The sequence below is a fragment of the Phacochoerus africanus genome, chromosome 6 (genome assembly GCF_016906955.1).
Source record: "Phacochoerus africanus isolate WHEZ1 chromosome 6, ROS_Pafr_v1, whole genome shotgun sequence".
Taxonomy (NCBI): domain Eukaryota; kingdom Metazoa; phylum Chordata; class Mammalia; order Artiodactyla; family Suidae; genus Phacochoerus; species Phacochoerus africanus.
Genome location: NC_062549.1, coordinates 2,326,568 through 2,346,578, shown reverse-complemented (window position 1 = coordinate 2,346,578; position 20,011 = coordinate 2,326,568). Strand labels below are relative to the sequence as shown.

The window sequence follows — 20,011 nt, the reverse complement described above, 5'->3', positions numbered from 1 at the left end:
GCAGCCTCTGGCCAGGTTCTGGCTCCAACCCTGCACAGTGGGGCCGCAGGCAGCCAGGGGAGGCCCGGGAAGAGCTCTGTGGCCTGTCTCCCTCCCCAGGTACCCTGCCTGGGGGCATCACCTGGATGAGCAGGCGCAGCCCTGGAACTGGGCTGTCGGCTCGGACCACGCACGGCTCTGATGGAATTTGCAAAAACCACATGTGAAGGGCTGAAATGCCACTCCGCCAAAGTCCCCGGTGGCGCCAACTCAAATGTCAGCCGGCCTGTCATCCGGCCCCAAGCGGTGCCACTCAAAGAGGTTTTCCAGGTCACTGGTCTCAGCCAGAGTGGCGACGGTTTCTGGAGAAGGGGACTCTGGGCACGGTGGCATTTTGTCTGCTCTGTGACGGCTCTTGGAAACTCCGCGTCCTGGGGCGCTTTGGGCCCCATCTTTCACGGTCACTGTGTCCCTGCGGCCGCACCAGGGCTTCTGGGAAGATGAGTTCGGCTGGGCTGGGGGCGCCCTTGTTGACTGGGGTGAATAAACCCCCTGAGGGTCCCCAAATCTAAGACCACCCCCAGCCCAGGATCCCTGGCAACACAGAGGGACCCCGTCGCCTGAAGTCCTTGCAGCCCCGTGACCAACAGAAGATGGAGCCCCTGGGGACGCCTCTCTCCTCTGTGGCCGAGGTCGTGCCCTCCTGGAGCCTCACCCCAAGGACGCCTGGGGCACATTAGATGGGGTGGGAGGCAGGATGCGGATGTGTGGGGAGCTTCCAGGGTCTGCTCAGAGCCGAGGCGTCCTGTGTACCAGTGCCACGGGGCACGGACTGCAGATGTCCCCAGGTGATGAGGAAGTGGGATACCATCCTTTCCTTTGGACCCAGAGCCAAAAGACAGCCCCCATCAGACGTGAGCAGCAGGAGGCAGCGCTCTGTCTCCTCGTCTCTGCACGTCGCCCCAGTGCCAACTGCAGCTCCTCCTTCCCTCTGCACGGGCTCCCCGAGGCTCCCTACTGCTCTGGGGTGAGCCTTGGGGTCACCTCCTTCCTGTCCCTTCCCCATTGGGGTCCCCTGGCCTGGAAGGCCCTCTGCCCCCCCCATCATTCGGGTCTGTGCTCAGAGGCCCAGTTCTCAGCAACCGTGTGCCGGAGGCGCCCCCCGCCCCCGGGTCATCAGGGCACTGTCCCTGGTGTGTCATGTGCCACTGGGCTGTTACTTGATGCTGTCCACATTCCCCTGGGGCAGTGAGCTCCTGAGCACAGAGACAGCTCCCTGGTGGCGTGGTGAGCCCCGTCTGTGACACAGCAGGCGCCACCCACATTCATTAGGTAAAAGAGTGGGGCACACGGCATGCTTGGCAAGCGCTGGCCGAGCCATCAACAGTCCCTTCAGTCCTTTCCTCTTTTCCACCAAGAGCTGTGGGGAGCACGGAGTGAAAGGGAGGCTGAGGTGGGGCCAGGGGCCGGGGAAGGAGGCAGGTCAGCGCAGGGCTGTGGGGACACCAGGGAGGTAAGCGGAGGACAGGCTGGGACGGAGCAGCACACCTCCCCATCGGTCCCTCTCCGCTCAGGATCCCTGCTCCACCCTGGGAAGTCACCACCCTCTGCGGATCCGAGGAAGCAGGAGGCCCCCTGGGCCCGAGGCCACATCAGCCCAAGTGAGCAAGTGGAGGAGAGGAACTCGAACCCTAAATGGAGGCCCAGAGTGGCGGCCACCCTGGAAAAGAGCAGCCCAGGCTTTTGCTGCACCCGGTGGGGAGCAGCCACATGGCACGGATGGAAAAACCAGACCGTGAGCTGGAGAGAGCAGCTCAGTGGGCTCGCAGGGGGGTTAGGATGTGATCTTAGCTCTCAGATCCGGACCCCAAACAGCATAGCAGTATTAATGGCGTATTCATCGCGGGTCAGTTGCCAAAACCCAGGACCATGTATAGTGTTTTAAATACAAGAGCTTTAAATTAAACTTAATAATTATGTTTAAAAGAGGACTGATCAGGAGGTGAGAAACAAAAGGAAGCATCCCCGTGCTGCAGTGAAGGATTACTGAACATTAACTTTATGTAGGAGCTTCCTGGCAGCCAGGGCAAAAAAAGGAAATTTGTTGAAGGGAGTGTCTTTGAAATAAAGAGAAAGGAGACGCTCCACTGCCGCTAAAGAGACTCAGCCCACAAGGGAAGAAACAAGAGGAAGGAGAAGTCCTACATGGGGCAGGATGGAAATTGGGCTTGAGGAGGGCCTGGCTGAGAATGGACCAAAGCAGAAAGTGTCTCTAAAAGAAAGGGATTTTGTTCATTGGAGATGCAGAGGAATGAGAAGGGCCCATAGGCAGGGCTGGTAACACTTTTTCCTGTCCTGGCAGCAAGCCCTGCCAACCCCTACTTGCTGGTCCTGGGGCCAGCCCAGCTTAGCAGGATGTCAGGAACTCCAGACCCAGCACCAGTCTGACCCTGCCTTGAGCCTGCCGCAGGTGTCCCGGGTCACCCCACGCTGCGGGGCCCCCCCGCCGGACAGGGGCACTCTCGGTAGTGAGTGCCCTGATCTCCTTGGCCCTGGACTTCCTTGATGGTAACACTGCACCTGGCATCACCACAGTGGCCCACCTGGGCAGTGCTGCCCTCCGAGGGCCTGTGGTAGCAGCTGCCCTCCTCAATGGGGAGCCAGATGAGAAGGGCCAGTGGGCCACTTCACTGTAAGGATGCCGTCCTTCTCGGCTTGATTGGGGAGGAGCAGGGAGGCTTCTGAACACAGGCACCACCTGATCTGATTTAGGGGCAACCGGGGGGGGCAGTGAGTGGGGGCGGGGGGAAGGGGGGAGCAGGGACAGCTGGGGAGGCTGGACCTGTGCGGGGTGGGGAGGAAGCTGATGGATGGAGGCGGCTCATCACAGCCTTCTCCTAACCCTCCTATTTCTGGGAGGAGAATGTTTTATTAGCTTATTAGGGAAGATTCATGCATTTTGCATGGTTGATTTGAATAAAAAAGGAACTTAATGCACATTCGAATTCAGAAGCAATATGAGAAGAAGTGACGTTTTTTTTCTGTGACGTGCCTTGGGGAGAGCGGTTAAAACTGACAAATTGTCGGGAGCTCACATCATAATACAAACAAATGAAAAGAGTCGGGCCCCGGCGGTTTTGAAAGAGTTGCTTGGTGGGTTTCTCAAGATGTGACCTATTGTCCAGAGGGAAGGCAAGGCTGCCAGCTCGTGCCGTGGCCTGAACGTGGCTGGCGGGGCGCGGGTCCTCCCACGAAAATCCTGTCCACGCTGGTCAGGCATGCGGGGCAGACGGACAACCGTCTATGTCACCAGAGCAAGAATGTGCCAGGGTCCAGAGCCCTGTGGACAGGGGCCGAGTGGTGGCAGGGCAGACACCTCTGCCATCCTATAGGCTCTAGCTTAGCAACGCGTGGACATTCTGTGTGGCTCAGGGGAAGCCTCTGACCCTCTCCGAGCCTCAGTTTCCTCATCTATGAAAGGGGCACATTGATCTCGCAGAATCCCGCAGGGACCACAGTGGGTGAGACATGGTGCCCCCTGTGGCACCTGGAGTCCCCATGTGCCCGCTGTGTCCGGGTGTCTCTGCTGCCAGGCACCCACGGTCACCGGGAGGCAGGATGCCCCCTGTGTGCTGGCTGCCGTACTGGCCGCAGCTGGTGTGTGGAGTCACATCTGATGGGGACGCAGTTGTGTCCCCAGAAGCTGTTTCAAGTCCTGACCCTGGGTCCCCATGCGTGTGCGCTCGTTTGGAAGTTGGGGCCTTGCTGATGGAATCAAGTTAAGATGAGGTCATTGGGGTGGCCCTAACTCATCATGGCAGGTGTCCTTAGAAGAAAAGGGAAATTTAGACACAGAAACGCACACTGAAGATGAGGCGGAAATGCAAGGACCGCGTCTACGACCGGGAACAGCAAGCACAGCGGAGGTGCCCGAAGCCGGAGGCGCACGAGGGGGTTCGACCACTCGCCCTGGACGTGTGAGAATGATCGCCTGCTGCTCCGAGCTGCCCGGCCTGGAACCTGCACTCAGCCCCAAAGCCAGTGTCTCCACTGGAAGCCTGGCCTTACCTCTGGGCACGGGGCATGGCCGCCCCCGGGGCCTCCTGGCTGGGCTGTGGCTCCTCGGGCAGGGTCAGCTCCAGGATGTAGTGCATCTGGGTGAGGAGGACCAGGAGGAGCTCGGGGAAGGCCTCCCGCATGGCCTTCTTGAACTCTTGGGCGAACAGCAGCTCGTGCAGCACGTTCATGGCCTGTTGGGGCCGCGGGGGCTGCTGAGAGGTCTGGTGGCCAGGCCCGCGAGCAGCCCTCTGCCCACACCCCTGTCTTGCCGCGCCTCCCCGGCCACAGCCCCCAGGGCCAGAGCCAAGGCCCCGAGACGTCCCCCCCCCGCCCCCCGGCCTGGCCGTCCCTCTGGCCGCCTCCCCGTCTCCTGCCATTCCCCCTGCGGCCTGGGCCCTGCATCCCACTGACCCTGTCACTCTGCCTGCCCAGCTTAGTCGCTGTCCCCTGTGTGGGCTGCCCTGCTGGCCCCACACTAGGTGTGATATTCTACAGGAGGGTGGGGGGCTGGGGGCCACAGAGCAGGGCTGACCCTGGGTGAGCGTGGGAACAGACTGGGGCTTCCCTTGGCCAGGTTCAGCCGTTGCGCCTGTCTGCTGCGGGCAGCAGCTTGTCTGGGGGGCTCCGGGTGGGGGCGGGCAGCTATGGGCTCTGGGCCACAGCTCGGGGGCTCGTGGGGTGGGGTGGGGGTTCTTAGCCTGGCATAAAACAGGGTTGGGGTGCAGCCCAGGGGGCAGGTGTGGTGTGTTAGGAGGTGAGCTCCCTGCTCCTGCGGCTGTGCGTGCAGGGCCTGTGGGGAAAGCTGGGGTCGGGGGAGGTTCCAGTGGGAAGGTGGGAGCTGCGGGAGGCGGCCTCTAGGATCTTTCCAGAATCGACCACTTACAGTACCAAGTGTGGGGGTTCATGGATCTCTCCACGCCCTTCCGCTCCAGCTGAACCCGGCTGGGGTGGTCAGAGCCAGAAGCGGGGAGCCGGGCCTGGACCCAGGGCCTGTGTGGAGGAGGCCCCCTCCCCCAGGCCAGGCTGGGCAGGGCTGGGCTTCAGAGGCCTGGGAATGGGGGCCTGGCGCACGGTCTGGCTGAAGGCCCCCGGCGGGGCAGTGGGGCTGGCGTCTGGGGAGGGTGGCAGACTCACGGCCATGGAGGGCAGGTGGCCCTTCTCCTTGGGCTGGGGGCGGCTGTCGCTGGGTCTGGTGGGCAGGGGCCGCTCCTGCAGCCAGGCCAGCAGCATGGCCAGCACCAGGCGGCTGGAGGGCTGCTCGGCCCCCAGGGCCTTCCACAGCAGGGAGGCGTGGCTGTGGGCAGAGAGGGGCCATGAGGGCCGCGCTGGGTCACACCTAGCTGGCCACCATGACCAGGGCCTCGGGTGAGGGGCCCGGGGCGGGAGGGGCAGGCTGGGTCCCGAGCTGGACCCCGGCAGGGTGGGTGGGTGAGGGTGGCTGAGAGCATCTCGAGGAGGGGGAGGGGTGGAGGCGGGACAGGGTGGGCACTGCCTGGGCGACGAGGCAGAGCCTGGGCCAGCTGCCCTGAACTGTGTTCCTGGGTCTCCCCACCTTCAGGGTCTCTCCTCCAGGGCCCTCTCACCCCAGCTCAGACTCTGACTCTGTCACCTTCAATGGCTCCCAAGTACTATCAGAGCCAGTCCAGCTGGTGCCCAAATCTGTCACCCTCTGACCCCTACCCTCTGACCTGTAGGGCCTGTCTGCCTTCCCTCCTCTCCTGCCTCGGGGCCTCCTCACCTGGCCTATTCCCGCTCAGCCTTTAAGGCTCACTGTACAGTCTCTTCCTCCTGGAAGCCTTCCCTGAGTGCTTCCTCTCAGGCCTGGGTTTGCTGGAATCCAGCTCCCCTGGGCCTAGCCTGGGCCAAGGGAGGGGCCTTCACTGTTGTGTGCAGAGCTTTGCAGTGTCCTTGAGCCCATTGTGCACGTGAGGGAACCAAGGACTGGAGCAGAATGTGCCCTGATCAGGGCCCTGCCTGGAACCCGGAAGCTGGTGCTGGGGTCAGGCCTGCCTCGTCCCACAGCCCTTCGGCCTGGTCCTGTGAGGCCTGCGGAGGCGGGGGCCCTGAGGGTCTCCCACGTTAGCGGCTGTGGCGGACCTCTTGTTTTCTGCACTAGGTGTCTTTGGCCTGAGCACTGGATGGAAGGGGCTGGAGGGACAGGAGGGACTCTGGAACGATGAGGTGAGGGCTGGGAGAGCAAAGTTGGGGGCCGGATGAGCTGCCACCCCCAGCTTTGAGGCAGACCCAAGGCAGGCTGCCCTTGAACCCTGGGGAGGCCACCCCAGTCCCATCTGATGCTGGGCTGCGTTGGCTCAGAGGACCCTGGGAGAGTCCAGACTGAGGTCACCAGCCACCTGGAAGGAGGGGGGCCTTCAGTGTCTGAAGGGCCTGGGCTCCAATCTCCACTCTGCCCCGAGCTGGCTGGGTGACCCAGGCCAGTCACTCCGCGTCTTGGGGGCAGAGCTGCCTAGAGAGGCTTAGGTGATGTGTTCTCTGGGAGCGAGGGTGTGCTGCGGGCTGGGGCTCCGTTGGCACCAGAGGTGGTTTGACCTGTATGTAAAGGACTGCTAGGAGGGAGGGGGTGGAAATGGGTCAGGACTCGTGGTGAGGGCTGGTCGTGTCCTGATGGGGGTGGTGGTGGTGGGTGGGGGGTAGCAGGGGAACTGCAGGATTTCCCCGAGGTCGGGCTGTGGGGGTGGGTAGGGAGGAGCCAGGATGACGCCGAGCTGGTGGATGGAATCGCCACGTCTGCCACAGGGAGTCTGCAGGACCAGCAGGTGCAGGGGAAGGTCAGGGCTGTGGTCTGCGCTGGCCAAGTGTGGGATGCCCCTTAGACGTCCCAGTGTGGCCGTCAGCAGGGGTGAGCACGTGGGAGGCGTTGGGGTTTAGGTGATATTTAAGCCACGGGAATAGAAGCGGCCACTAGAGAAGACGAGGCGTGAGGCTCAGCCCTGTGGCCTCCGAGCTACGAAAGTCAGGGGGCGCTGGGGGGAGAGCCAGGCATGGGCTTCTGGGAGCCAAGTCAACAGAGTGTTCCCAGCCCAGAAATAAGCCCACACAAACATGGTCCATTAATGTACAACAAAGGAACCAAGAACACACACCGGAGAAAGGACGGTGTTGGGAAAACTGAACAGCCGCGGGCGAAAGAATAAAGCTGGGCCTCTATCTGGCAACACACAGGATGCGCTCAACAGGCATCAGTGACGTGAATGCGAGACCGGAAACTATAGAACGCCCAGAAAACCCAGGTGGTCAGCTCCTTGGCATCATTTCTGGCAAAATCGTCTTTTGCATCTGAAAGCAAAGGCGACAAGAGCAAAAATCAACCAGCCGGACCACCTCAGACCAAAAACGTCTGCCTGGCCAAGGACACCATCGACAAAATGAGACGGCGACGTACCGAATGCGAGAAAACCCTTGCAGATTGTATATATGAAAGGGGTCACTATCCAAAATATGTGCCACATCTCAATCGCAAAAGCAAATAAAAACATCCCCACACAATCTAAGAAATGGGTGGAGGATCTGAAGAGACCTTTTCCCGAAGAAGACACACAGATGGCCAGCAGATCCATGAAAAGATGCTCAGCATCACTCGTCAAACCACAAGGAGACCTCCCCTCACCCCTGCAGGACGCCTGCGGCCCAGAAGAGAAGAAACGGTGGGTGCTGGTGAGCGTGTGCGGAGGGGAGCCTCGTGCACCGTCGACAAGAATGTAAAGCGGCGCAGCCTCTACGGAAACCAGCACGCAGAGTCATCGAAAGACTGAACATTGAGCCAGAAATACGACCCAGCGATCTCGCTTCTGGGTATTTATCTGTAGAATATGAAACCACTAACTTGAAAAGAGAGCTGCTCCCCTCCCCCCATGTTGACAGCAGCGTTATTTACAATCGCCCAGATGTGGAAAACACCTAACTGTCCATCAGGTGATCAACGGATAAAGAAGAGGTAGCATATACAGCACTTTACATATATATATAAAATAAACACCTTATTCAGCTCTAAAAAGGAGGGGCCCACTTGCCGGGTGGGGCCACACGGATGGACCTTGAGGGCACTGTGCGGACGGAACTGAGTCAGACAGAGAAGGACAAACATCGTGTGGTCCTGCTTCGATGTGGAATCGAAAATGAAGCCAAAACCCAACCCAACCAAACGACCCAAGCTCATGGGTACAGAGAGCGGGCTGGCGACTGCTAGAAGCGAGGGTTGGGGGGTGACATTGGCAAAGCGAGTCAAAGGTGCAAACCTGACTTTCCTGTCATGGTGGGAATCCGACTAGTATCCATGAGGATGAGGCCTTGCTCCGTGGGTGAAGGATCCGGCGTTGCCGTGAGCTGGGGTGTGGGTCGCAGACGCGGCTCAAATCTGGAGTGGCTATGGCTGCAGCGTAGGCCGGTGGCTACAGCTCCGATGAGACCCCTAGCGTGGGAACCTCCATATGCCGCGGGAGCGGCCCTAAAAAGACAAAAAGACAACGAAACAAACAAAAAGAAAAGTTCTCAAAACAAAACAATCTGTAACTATGTATGATGACAAATGTTAACTAGACTTATGATGGTAATCATGTCACCTTGCCCCCCTCCCCCCAAAAAATGGAACTAAGAAAGAAAGGGTTCCTAAGAGTGAGAGTGAGTGCCGTGAAGAAATAGGGGAACCTGAAATGCATTCACAATGCGACAGAAGCCAACTTAAAAAGGCTGCATACAGAGTTGGAATAGAGTGATCCCAACTCCGTGACATTCTGGAAAAGGCCAAACCATGGAGACAGTCAAAACATCAGTGGTTGCCGGGGGGCTGTGGGCGGAGGGAGGCAGAGGGCAGGGGGTTTAGGGTGGGGGAACTAGTCCGCGTGATACTGTAGTCGTGAGTTCTTGGCCACGTCCACAGAACGTGCGGCACCGAGGGTGAACCCCAGGTAGACTGTGGACGTCAGTGAATGAGGATGTAGCAACTGGCTCAGCCACCGCGACAAGCGAGCCCCACCAAGGCAAGACGGCACCGAGACAGGAGACCAGCGGGGGAGGAAGCCAAGTGGGGGAAAGCGCTGTGCTTTCTGCCTAATTCTCCTGCAAACCTAGAACGGCCCCGAGAAAGAAAGAGAGCCTATGAAAAAGATGGAAAGGCACACACAACGCGACACTAAAGAAAGGAATTTATAGTGGAATAGATTTATATTCGAATAGACAACCCGGATCTAAACGTCTCTATTGCTCTCCGGCCAGCGACCACCTCTCCAAAGGCTACACTCGACACGATACTCTATAAAAAATTATAAAAACTATAATTATAAGAGCTATAAGAAAGTTTTTAGGACTATGTTTAGATGCAATCACACTGGCTAAAAAGAAAGAATGAGGGGGCTTGGGTGGCCGAGCGGGCGGGGGAGGAAGCAGGGACGGCTGGCATCCCTGTCCTTAGAGGTGGCTCCTGACCAAGGCCCGTGCTGTGGCCGGGTGATGGCCGCACAGGCGTGTCTTCCATGACCAAGAAGAATCCCTGCTCTAAGAAGAGAAGTAAATTAAAGCAGGCCATGCATAGAGCAATGATGGATGTGCCTGACAAACCAAGGATTCCTCCTGGTCCAACGTCGAGGGCCGATCTAATTAGGGCAGCCGGCCAAGGGTGAAGAAGGAAAAAGGGAAAAGCAGAAAGCTTGGCAAAATGATTCTGAAAGTTACGCAGACATGCAAACAGTTTTGTGGAGGAGGGGGCCCTTTCTGCATCCGGGAGGTGAATTATTATAAAGTTGTAGGAGTTAGAACCCCAGGTGATGGCCGCGGGACAGACCAGCAGAGCAGTGCTGAGCAGAGAGAGCCCGAACGCAGGTCCCCAGCATACGGCCCTCGACCCCAGGAAGGAAGCACCCAGAGCTGCAGGAAGAGGCAGGGGTGTTCCAGAAAGGATGCCAGACAGTTAGAAGAAACTGGAACCCAACTCGCATCTACATGGAAATCACGTCCAGGTGGTTGGAGGCCTGAATGAGAAAGGCAAACACTAGGACTTTTAGGAAATAAAAATGAGGTATAGTTGGAGTTTCTGTCGAGGCTCAGTGGTTAACGAATCCAACTAGGAACCATGAGGTTGCAGGTTCAATCCCTGGCCTTGCTCAGTGGGTTAAGGATCTGGCGTTGCCGTGAACTGTGGGTGTAGGTCGCAGACGCGGCTCGGATCCCGCGTTGCTGTGGCTCTGGTGTAGGCCGGCGGCTACAGCTCCGATTCGACCCCTAGCCTGGGAACCTCCATATGCTGCGGGAGTTGCCCTAGAAAAGGCAAAAAAAGACAAAAAAAATATTGAAGTATAGTTGATTTACAATGTTATGTTAGTATTGGCTGTAGAGCAAAGTGATTCAGGGATACATATATATCCATATACATTATTATTATTATTATTATTGTTATTATTATGGGCCATGCCTGTAGCATGCAAAAGTTGCCAAGCCAGGGACTGAACCTGCGCCACAGCTGTGACCTGAGCCACAGCAGAAATGCCAGATCCTTAACATGCTGAGCCACCAGGGAACGCTACCTGATTTTTTAGGTTCTTTTCCATTGTAATCGATCACAGGATATTGAATACAGCTCCCCGTGCTGTAGAGTAGGACCTTGTTGTATAAGGTCACTTCTGAGGCTGATGGAACTTGGAACTCCTTTTCATCAAAGACCCTCGTAAGGGAGAGAGAGGAAAGCTGCGGAACGGAAGGAGATAGGTCACGTAATAAGCAACAGAGGACGTGTGTGCAGATTACATCAAGAGTTTCTAGAAATTGGTAAGAAAAAGAGGGACAACGCAGTAGGAAAGTGTGTAGGATCCCTGAACAGGCATCTCACCAAAGGCGGCGTCTCAGTGGCCAAAAGCATGTGAGAGATGGACAGCCTCATTGTTGAATCAGCAAAGCGAACATCGATATGCAACTATGGTTAATCCCACCTGCCGGAGGGGCTAAGGTTTTGATGGTTGTGGCTAAAGCATTGTTGTTAAGTGTTGGTGAGGATGTGGAGCAGCAGGAACTCTTGCTGTGGGAGCCAGTGGGGGTTTTAGCATTTTGTCAACATTTCGCATCCTATGTTGGAGGTGGCTACGTGCCAGCACTACGGAAAATGGGTGTGGATGGTCCTCGGGGCACCCGTATGAGCAAATTCACAGTGGCACTGATAACCAAAGACCCAAACCTGTGGTCACCGGGCAGCTCGCATCCAGCGATGGAATACTATACAGCAATGAACACGAACAAACTCCAGATATACTGAACATTGAGGGAGGAAACAACGTGAGAGAGAAAAGCCAGATAACAAGAGAATCCTGGGAGGCACCTCCCACTCGACTCTGCTTATGCTTTCAGGACCCATCACTATGATTTCATGGGCTTCTAAGAAAGAAAAGTTATCCAGGTGGGGGTCTAATGGGGGCACCCCAAGGGCTGCAGGCGATAGAAGGAAATGAAAACCCTGCCTTTGCAGAAAGAAACAGCAAGAAAACCTGCTGCTCCCTCAGCACCTGAGGAAAGCAGAGGGGGTTCTCCTGAGAATCCGAGCCATAAAGTTCACTTTGGGGTCTGAATTCACATCACCAGTGCCCCCACAAAAACCCCCCTCCAGTAGAGACTTTTACATGTGAAGGGTCTCGGGCTGAGAGTGTCCCCAGGTGACTGAGACCCCACGTCAGACCATCAAGGTAAAATGCGCTCCCACCTCACGGAGGTCGAAGTTGGAAAAGATGGGGTTCTGAGAGCTGAGGAAATAAGATATGAATTCCAGCACCGAAAAAACTGAATTCTAGACCTGGGCAACTAAGGACCACTGTGGCCGTCTGGGTGCCCCCGCTGATCAGGATTTCCTTGAAAAACAAGAAGGGAAAGGAAAACTATACCCCACTGTGACTTCCGAGAAGACACACAAGAAGCGGGAAAGCGACCTGCCCGCCCCAGCCTGCAGCCGCTACCATCCCAGCGCAGCTCTGCTCGCGGCAAGGCTTTGCGGCAGATGCAGGCAGCACGAGAGGAGCCACGGAGAGGAGAGGAGGGCAGACAGAGCCAGCAGCGGGCTCAGAGTTAATCTAGATCACCTTCGGGAAGACGAGGTCCGTCTGAAGTCTGAAAATATTAAAAAAGTGAAAAGGGAGACCAAGGGACCACAGGAAGGCGGCTGAGGAATAGGCTCATTTGAAGGGCAGCTTTCAAGACACACAGCTTTGGGGAGGAAAAAAGGGCACCGGAGAAAGACGTCCCCATTGGAAACCGGCTGGTAAAAAGGTAAAAAGGTGCAAAAAGGAAAAACTGAAGGACCCGCAAGAGAAACACGCACCTAAAAACTGGATTCATAGCCTTTCCTTCCACCTACCTCCAAGCTGAAAACCTGCTAGGTTATCCAGACTTCGCTGGACTGACAGAAGAGGGTGCCATTGAACTTGAAATCCTACCAAACACTCCAACAGTGTTGTAGATGAACTGGAGAGAAGTTATAGATCTGTAGAGTTGTTGCAAAAACCTCCCAGAAAACAAAAAGACACACATCAAATGAGAAAATTCCTCCCCCAAAAAACGACCATGAAGCAGAAAAGTTGTTAGGACAGCACCCCAGATGCGGGCCAATATACTCCAGAACACATTTAAAGATATAAAAAACCACTTTGAATTCTAAATTCAAACAGGACCAAAAAAAAAAAAAAAAAAAAAAAAGAGCCTCTAATACGAAAGGAAAGAAGAGCCGATTGAATTTAGAAGTGGAAAAAATTTACAAGGTGCTCAGGAAAGATAAGACTCCAATGAAAAACCGTGGTAAGGGGCATTGAGGAAGCGTTCTGACCACCAAGAAAATAAAGATGCATTAAAGACAGGCGTGAAGGGGCCACGGAGAAAGTCGTGGAAGTGGAAGACAGGCAAGAGGCAAGACTGGCGCTCGAGGGACCGGAGTCTCTGAAGACGGCGCACAAAAACGGAGCACCACTAACACTCAAAACTGCAATCGAGAGAGAGAGAGAAGAGGGAGATTAAGGGGTACAGACTTCCAGTTACAAAATGATTAAGTCCTGGGGACGACTCTACCGTGTGGGGCACAGGGTCAGTGTGGTATCTTTGTGTGCTGACAGGTGGCGACTAGACTTACCGTGGTGCTCATGTTGAAACACATAGGAAGAGTGAATCAGGGAGTTCCCGGTGTGGTTCAGTGGTAACAAACCCGACTAGGATCCATGAGGATGCAGGTTCGATCCCTGGCCTCGCGCAGTGGGTTAAGGATCCATGTTGCTGTGAGCTGTGGTGTAGGCCAGCCGTGGTAGATCCAATTTGACCCCTAGCTTGGGAACCTCCGTATGCCGCAGGTGCGGCCCTAAAAAGACAAAAACAAAACCCAAAACACCCAAATAAACTCATAGAAAGAGAGACCAGAGGTAAGGCTGGGGGAGGTAGGGGAGGAGGGGGAATTGGATGAAGGGGGTCAAAGGTGCAAACTTCCAGTTATAAGACAGGTCAGTACCAGGGACGCCCTGTACCACATTATTAATATGGTGTTAATAGTATACCCCGTGTTATAATGTATAATAACATGTGAGGTCTATTTTATGTGAAAGTTGTTGTAAGTCCTGAGAGTTGTCATCGCAGGGAAAGATCTGGACAAAGAAGTGAGAAGGCAGTGCTGAGAGGAAGACAGAATTATCTCACTGGTTGTTACAGGGCGATGGGTGGATGAGCGTTTAAGGATATCCGTGAAAACTGGTAAATGTTCTTAGTTACTATCGAAAGATTAAATAGGAAAACAAGGGGCTAAGGGTGTTGAAATAGGTTAGGAGTACAAAGGCAACAACTGGAACAAAAACACAACCCTTCTTAAAAAAAACAGCTAAAGATCAAAGAATACATGTCTCACAGGAAAAAAAAAACATAGCACATAAAACACACACAATTACAAAATATTACGACAGAGTTGAGATTCAGCCTCTCATTCATACCAAAAAATGTAAATGCACTTAGCTCACCCATGAAAAAGATTTTCACCTTAGATCACAGATCAAGACCAAACTACATACTGTCTACAAGATAGCGCCTAGAACAAAGAGATTCTGGAAGATTGAACTAAAGCGTGGACAAATGCTTGCTGGGCCAGTAGGAAACAACTGAAAGCAGAGGTAGTGCTCCTGACAACAAAGTGGGATTCGAGCCCTCCGGGCATTAAATGCGACAGGCAGGCCAGTTTTTAATGCTGAAAGTCACAATTCATAAAGAAGACAGAACCCTTGTGAGTAAGTACACACCAAATAACACGGCGACCTTGTGGCGTAAACCCCAGGAGATGGCAGGACACACAGAGAGAAACACGGGAAGAACAGGCAGGTTTAATCCCCCGTTCTCAGTGCAAGACAGATCAAATGGACAGACTGAGTCAGGAGGCAGAAGACCTAGCACCAATCACTAGGCTAAAACCTGTGGCTGTACAGCCAGTCCTGCATTTGATCACAGAAAAGACAGCTTCTCAGCTCCCCGTGGAATAGTCACATAAACTGTTCAAAGGATCAGTAAATTCCAGAAAGCAGAAACTTGAGATGCCAGTCTCGGGTCACAATGCAAGGAAACTAGACATTACTAACGGAACCAAAAAGGTCACAAGGAAGTTAGAAATCTTCCCGGAAGCAGGTGCAGGTGCTGGGAGCAGGTGCAGGTGCTGGGAGCTTGTGGGAGTTCTCTTCTGGTGGCTTCTGGTTTTTCAGTGGAATGGAACCAAGGTTGGTGGCTGGGTGTGAAGAGGGTCAGAGGGGCGGGGCTTGAGGAGAGGGAGAGGCGGGGACAGGCAGCTCGTTTCCAGGCAGCACTGAGGGGCCTGTGGAGGCGTGTGACTGGGATACGCAGGGTGGGGTGTGTTCTTCCTGCACCTGGCTGCACAGGTGCCGGCGTGCAGGGTAGAGGCAGGTTTAACTGGAGGTGAGTTCTGCCAGCCAAACGTGACAGAGGGGCCCAGGGGCTTGGCGGTGTGTCCAGGGAGTTCCTTAAACCCGGGAAGATGGAATCTATGCTGGCAGGAGGGAGATGAATGACAGGCGAGGGGCCACGAGAAGGTGGGCAAGGCAGTGAATGGGCAGGTCCTGGAGGGCAGAGGCTCACTGGGTACCAGAGACAGTGAGGTGGGCGGTGGTCAGAAGCAGGGGAGAGATGCTTGAATCTGGGGGTGATGGAGATGAGGGCATGACCGTGGGAGTGGGGGCTGAGGGGGGGATGGAGGCCAGATCGCTGGAAGAGGGGCGATCCAGACACTGCGACATTGTGGCCAGGGAAACATGGTGAGATTTCCCAAGGTCACTCTACGTCCTCAAGGTCCAGGGAGTGCCTCAAGGCAGGCACGTGGTGAATGGGTAGCAGGTGGTAGAGCCGGAAGACCCAGGATTGGGAACTGGAATTTTAGGGAGAGAGAGTACCATCTCCAGGCTCAGGGGTCTGGGGGCTGTGGTGGCCACCGTGGGGCAGGAAGGGAGGTCCTTGGAGGAGCAGAAGGATGGCAAGGGGTGGTGTTGGCTGGGGTCTTGCCAGGAGCACCCAGGGCTCCGGGCCCTCTCAGTCAGGTGACAGGGGGTCGAGGCTGGGGTGGGAGTGTTGGATGCTACAACTGACAGAATGAATGGTGAGCAGTGCCTCCCGAGAGCCGGCCCCAGGAGGTGCACGATAAATGAGCAGCTATGTGGCTCCCTCCCCGCTCCCAGCCCTGGTGGGGGGGGGTCCCCCTCCCCGGGAAGGATGGGGGCGTGGCCATGGGGCAGGGAGGGCGGTGGTCTGGGCACCTGTCCAGAGGTATGGAGAAGTCCAGGAAGGCGGCCACCAGCTCGGGGGTGTGGTTCCGGGCCAGCAGGGTGATGGCCTGCAGGGCATTCTGCTTGGCTTGGGGGATGCGGACGGAGCAGAGCTGCAGGTGGATGGCCCGGCTCAGGTTGGCAACCTGTGCAGGGAAGAGGCGTATGGGGCGAGGGCTGGTCTTGGGGGGAGGCCAGGCCCCCCCTTGGAGCCACTTCAGATATGTGCTCTCCTGATTGGGCGGCACAGCCTTGCCCTGGGGAGTCTGAGGGGGGAGGTACTTCCCTGCGCTGACACCAGGTCAGAGAGGGTGTCCCAGCCTGATGGGGAGACGAGTTCCACTCACTCTTGCATGTGCCCCCTCCCACCGCCCCTGCTGCCCCACTGGGCGTGGAGCAGCCGCTCAGTCAATGCATGTTTGTCCCAGACCCTGCACACGACACCCAGGGCCCTGGGACACCTGCTCAGGCCCTTCCTCCCCGCCCCCCATTGGAACCTCTCAGGGTGGTCACTGCTGAGAGTGGGGACTCTATCTCCCCCCTCAGGCCCACGCTCAGGGACACAGCCTTGGCCCTGAGGCTCTAGCCCCCGGGTGCTGACTACTGGGCCCGTCCCTCTGCCCCCTGCCCCGTCCTGGCGGGCCCTCAGCGGATGACGCCCTCACAGTCTCCAGCCTGGCCCCATGCTCCTGGATGACAGCCAGCAGCATGTCGGCGGCCGCCTGCACGCGGAAGGGGCTGGAGGAGCCCAGGCCGTTGATGGCTGTCCAGATGAGGTCGGCCAGCTCTGCCATCGTGAGTTGCTTCGTGACGTCCTGTAGCAGCGGGATGGAGGCTCAGGTCACCGTGGCCACCTGGGCTGGGCGCCCATGTCCCCACCTCCACTGCTTCTCCTCCTCTTTGTTCCAGGCTCTCTGAGTCTCTGAACTAGAATCTGGATGCCTGAGCCCCACTCCTCTGGGTGCCCAGCATGTCACCCACTTTTCATGTCTGCACGTCTCTGCGCCAATGACACCCCAGCGGCAGGATGAGAGGGCTGATGCCCACAAAAGGGCCAGGACACAGCCCCCTTCCTCACTCGGACCCCAGTCTTGTCCTGGGTCACAGGTAGCCAGGCCAGCATCCTCTCCTTCCCTCCTCTGCCCTGGCCTCACCTCAGGGGCTGCCTCATCTGCTAGCTTCCACCCAGTCCTGCTTCTTACAGAGTTTCAGTCAAGAGCAACCCAGCTCCAGCCCTTTGAAGGATCTTCAAGGTCACCTTGGCCAACCCCCAGGCCTGAGAAGGTGTGTCTATGGTGCACAGTAGGGCTGGGCAGGGCCAGGCTGGGTCCAGAACCCAGGGCTCCTGTCCCACAGCAGGATTTGCCCGGGAGCCTGACTCTGCTGCTGCTCACATTCTCCCGGGAGGGACCCTGAAGGTCCAGGGGGGTGAGTGTCACCTCTGACCCCAGCCCATGAACCACTCCGGGGGATGAAGGGGCTCTTGGGAAACTCAAGCTGGGGAGGTGGGGTCCCTGCTGTACAGCTGCAGACCACAGTCTTCTGGAGGAGTTGCTTAGGTGGGACCTTCTGGAAAGACTTAGAGCGGTGGTGCCCAAGAGGGTAGCCACCAGCCACACGGAGCTGCCCTGGCCTCACCTCAGGGGCTGCCTCATCTGCTAGCATCCACCCAGTCCTGCTTCTTTAATGTTAAGTAAAAATGAAAATTCAGCTCCTCAGTTGCACAAGCCACATTTCAATTGCTAAGAGCTCCATTCTCCCAGAAAGTCCTATTGGAAAGCTCCGACTCTGAGCACCTGGGGACCAAAGGAGACAGACGCTGCGGAGGGAGTGACGGTTGGGGGGCCTGATGGAAAACTGTATGCTTGAGAGGATGTTAGGACGATAGACTGTTTCTTTGTAGGTTAAGGCGTTTGCTGAGATGTTTGAAAGTCTGTGAGGATGTTTGTATGTACATTAGATATAAGAATCAGTGTGAAATAATGAATGTTAGAACATTTATTAGGATTTTACTATTCTAAAATTCTGGTAAAATGGGAGAAGGTTAGGTTATTAGTTATTGGTTAGAATGTTAAGATAATTTTAATGGAGTATTTGTAGCTAAAAAGACCTTCTTGTGTTAGACTATTAGATTCATCAATCTGGTGAGAACATTTGTTATATTACATTTAAAATTGTTCCCTTTACTGCTAAATTCTGGCTAAATCCAGAAGACTACTATCTCAGGATTGGTAGATATTTTGAGGTATCTTACTTTTTAATTTTTATTTTTTTGCTTTGTAGGGCTGCACCCAAGGCTTATGGAGGTTTCCAGGCTAGGGGCTGAATCAGAGCTACAGCTGCCGGCCTACACCACAGCCACAGCAATGCGGGATCTGAGCTGCGTCTGCAACCTACACCACAGCTCATGACAACGCTGGATCTTTAACCCACTGAGCGAGGCCAGGGATTGAACCCGCAACCTCATGGTTACTAGTCAGGTTCGTTACCATTGAACCACAGGGGAACTCCTGAGGTGTCTTGTTTTAACCCAGGGCATGGGTAAACGTGAGATGGAGGTATCAGTGATGGTGGTGATGGGCTTGGTGGTGGTGCTTTTGGCGAGATGGTAACGGCAGTTATGGTGGTGGTGGGGGGCTGATGGGGGTGGTGGTGGGGATGCGGTTCTGGGGGTTAATGTGGCGGCAGTGACGATGGTGATGGTGGACGTGGTGGTGAGATAATGGTGCGATGATGGTGAGATGGTGGTGAGTTGAGATGATGGTGAGATGATGGTGAGATGGTGGTGTGATGATGGTGTGATGATGGTGTGATGGTGGTGAGATGATGGTGAGATGGTGGTGCGATGGTGGTGCGATGGTGGTGTGATGATGGTGAGATGGTGGTGTGATGATGGTGTGATGGTGGTGAGATGATGGTGAGATGGTGGTGAGATGATGGTGAGATGGTGGTGTGATGGTGGTGCGATGGTGGTGCGATGATGGTGAGATGGTGGTGTGATGATGGTGTGATGATGGTGTGATGATGGTGAGATGATGGTGAGATGGTGGTGCGATGGTGTGATGGTGGTGAGATGATGGTGAGATGGTGGTGTGATGATTGTGTGAGAGATGATGCAGATGATGGTGTTGATGTGGTGGATGTGCATGTGGGGGGTGGTGGATGGTGGTGATGATATGGTGTTGATGGTGAGATGATGTGGTGGTGGTGTTGTGGTGTGAATGGTGGTGGATGTGGTGTGGTGGTGTTGTTGCGATATGATGCAATGATGGGTGTGATGGTGGTGAGATGATGGTGCGATGGTGGTGCGATGGTGGTGAGTATATGGTGTGATGGTTGTGATGTGTGGATGGTGGTGTGATGATGGTGTGATGTGTGGTGTGATGGATGGTGAGATGATGGTGAGATGGGTGTGCGATGGTGTGATGGTGGTGAGATGATGGTGAGATGGTGTGTGGATATGGTGGATATGATGCAATGATGGTGTGATGATGGTGAATGATGGTGTATGGTGTTGCGAGGTGGTGATGAGGTGGTGATGATTGTGAGATGATGTTGGGTGGTGTGTGATGGTGCGATGGTGGTGAATGATGGGTGAGATGGTGGTGTGATGATGGTGCGATGATGATGCAATGATGGTGTGATGATGGTGAGATGATGGTGCGATGGTGGTGCGATGGTGGTGAGATGATGGTGTGATGATGGTGAGATGATGGTGAGATGGTGGTGTGATGATGGTGAGATGATGGTGTGATGATGGTGAGATGATGGTGAGATGGTGGTGTGATGATGGTGTGGATTGGTGTATGATGTGGTTATGATGGTATGATGGTGAGATGTGTGTGATTGTTATATTTTGGTTGCGATGGTGGTGAGATGTGGTGAGATGGTGGTGAGATGATGGTTGATGATGTGTGTGATATGGTGAGATGATGTGAGTGGTGGGGTATGGTATGTGAGATGGTGGTGCGATGTGGTGAGATTGGTGCGATGGTGGTGAATGATGGTGTATGTGGTGAGATGATGGTGAGATGGTGGTGAGATGATGTGATGATGGTGTGATGATGGTGAGATGATGGTGTGATGATGGTGAGATGATGGTGCGATGGTGGTGTGATGGTGGTGAGATGATGGTGAGATGGTGGTGCGATGATGGTGAGATGATGGTGCGATGATGGTGAGATGATGGTGAT

At 55.4% G+C, this 20,011-nt stretch overlaps 1 protein-coding gene across 1 annotated transcript in view; it reads right to left on the bottom strand.

The window, feature by feature from the left end:
- Positions 1 to 20,011, bottom strand: part of LOC125130067 (maestro heat-like repeat family member 5) — a 65,410-nt gene that overhangs the window by 8,455 nt on the left and 36,944 nt on the right. The window contains 4 exon segments of the mRNA XM_047785441.1: positions 4,048 to 4,229; positions 5,173 to 5,332; positions 15,810 to 15,964; positions 16,484 to 16,633. Of these exon segments, the coding sequence (XP_047641397.1) occupies positions 4,048 to 4,229; positions 5,173 to 5,332; positions 15,810 to 15,964; positions 16,484 to 16,633 (647 nt within the window).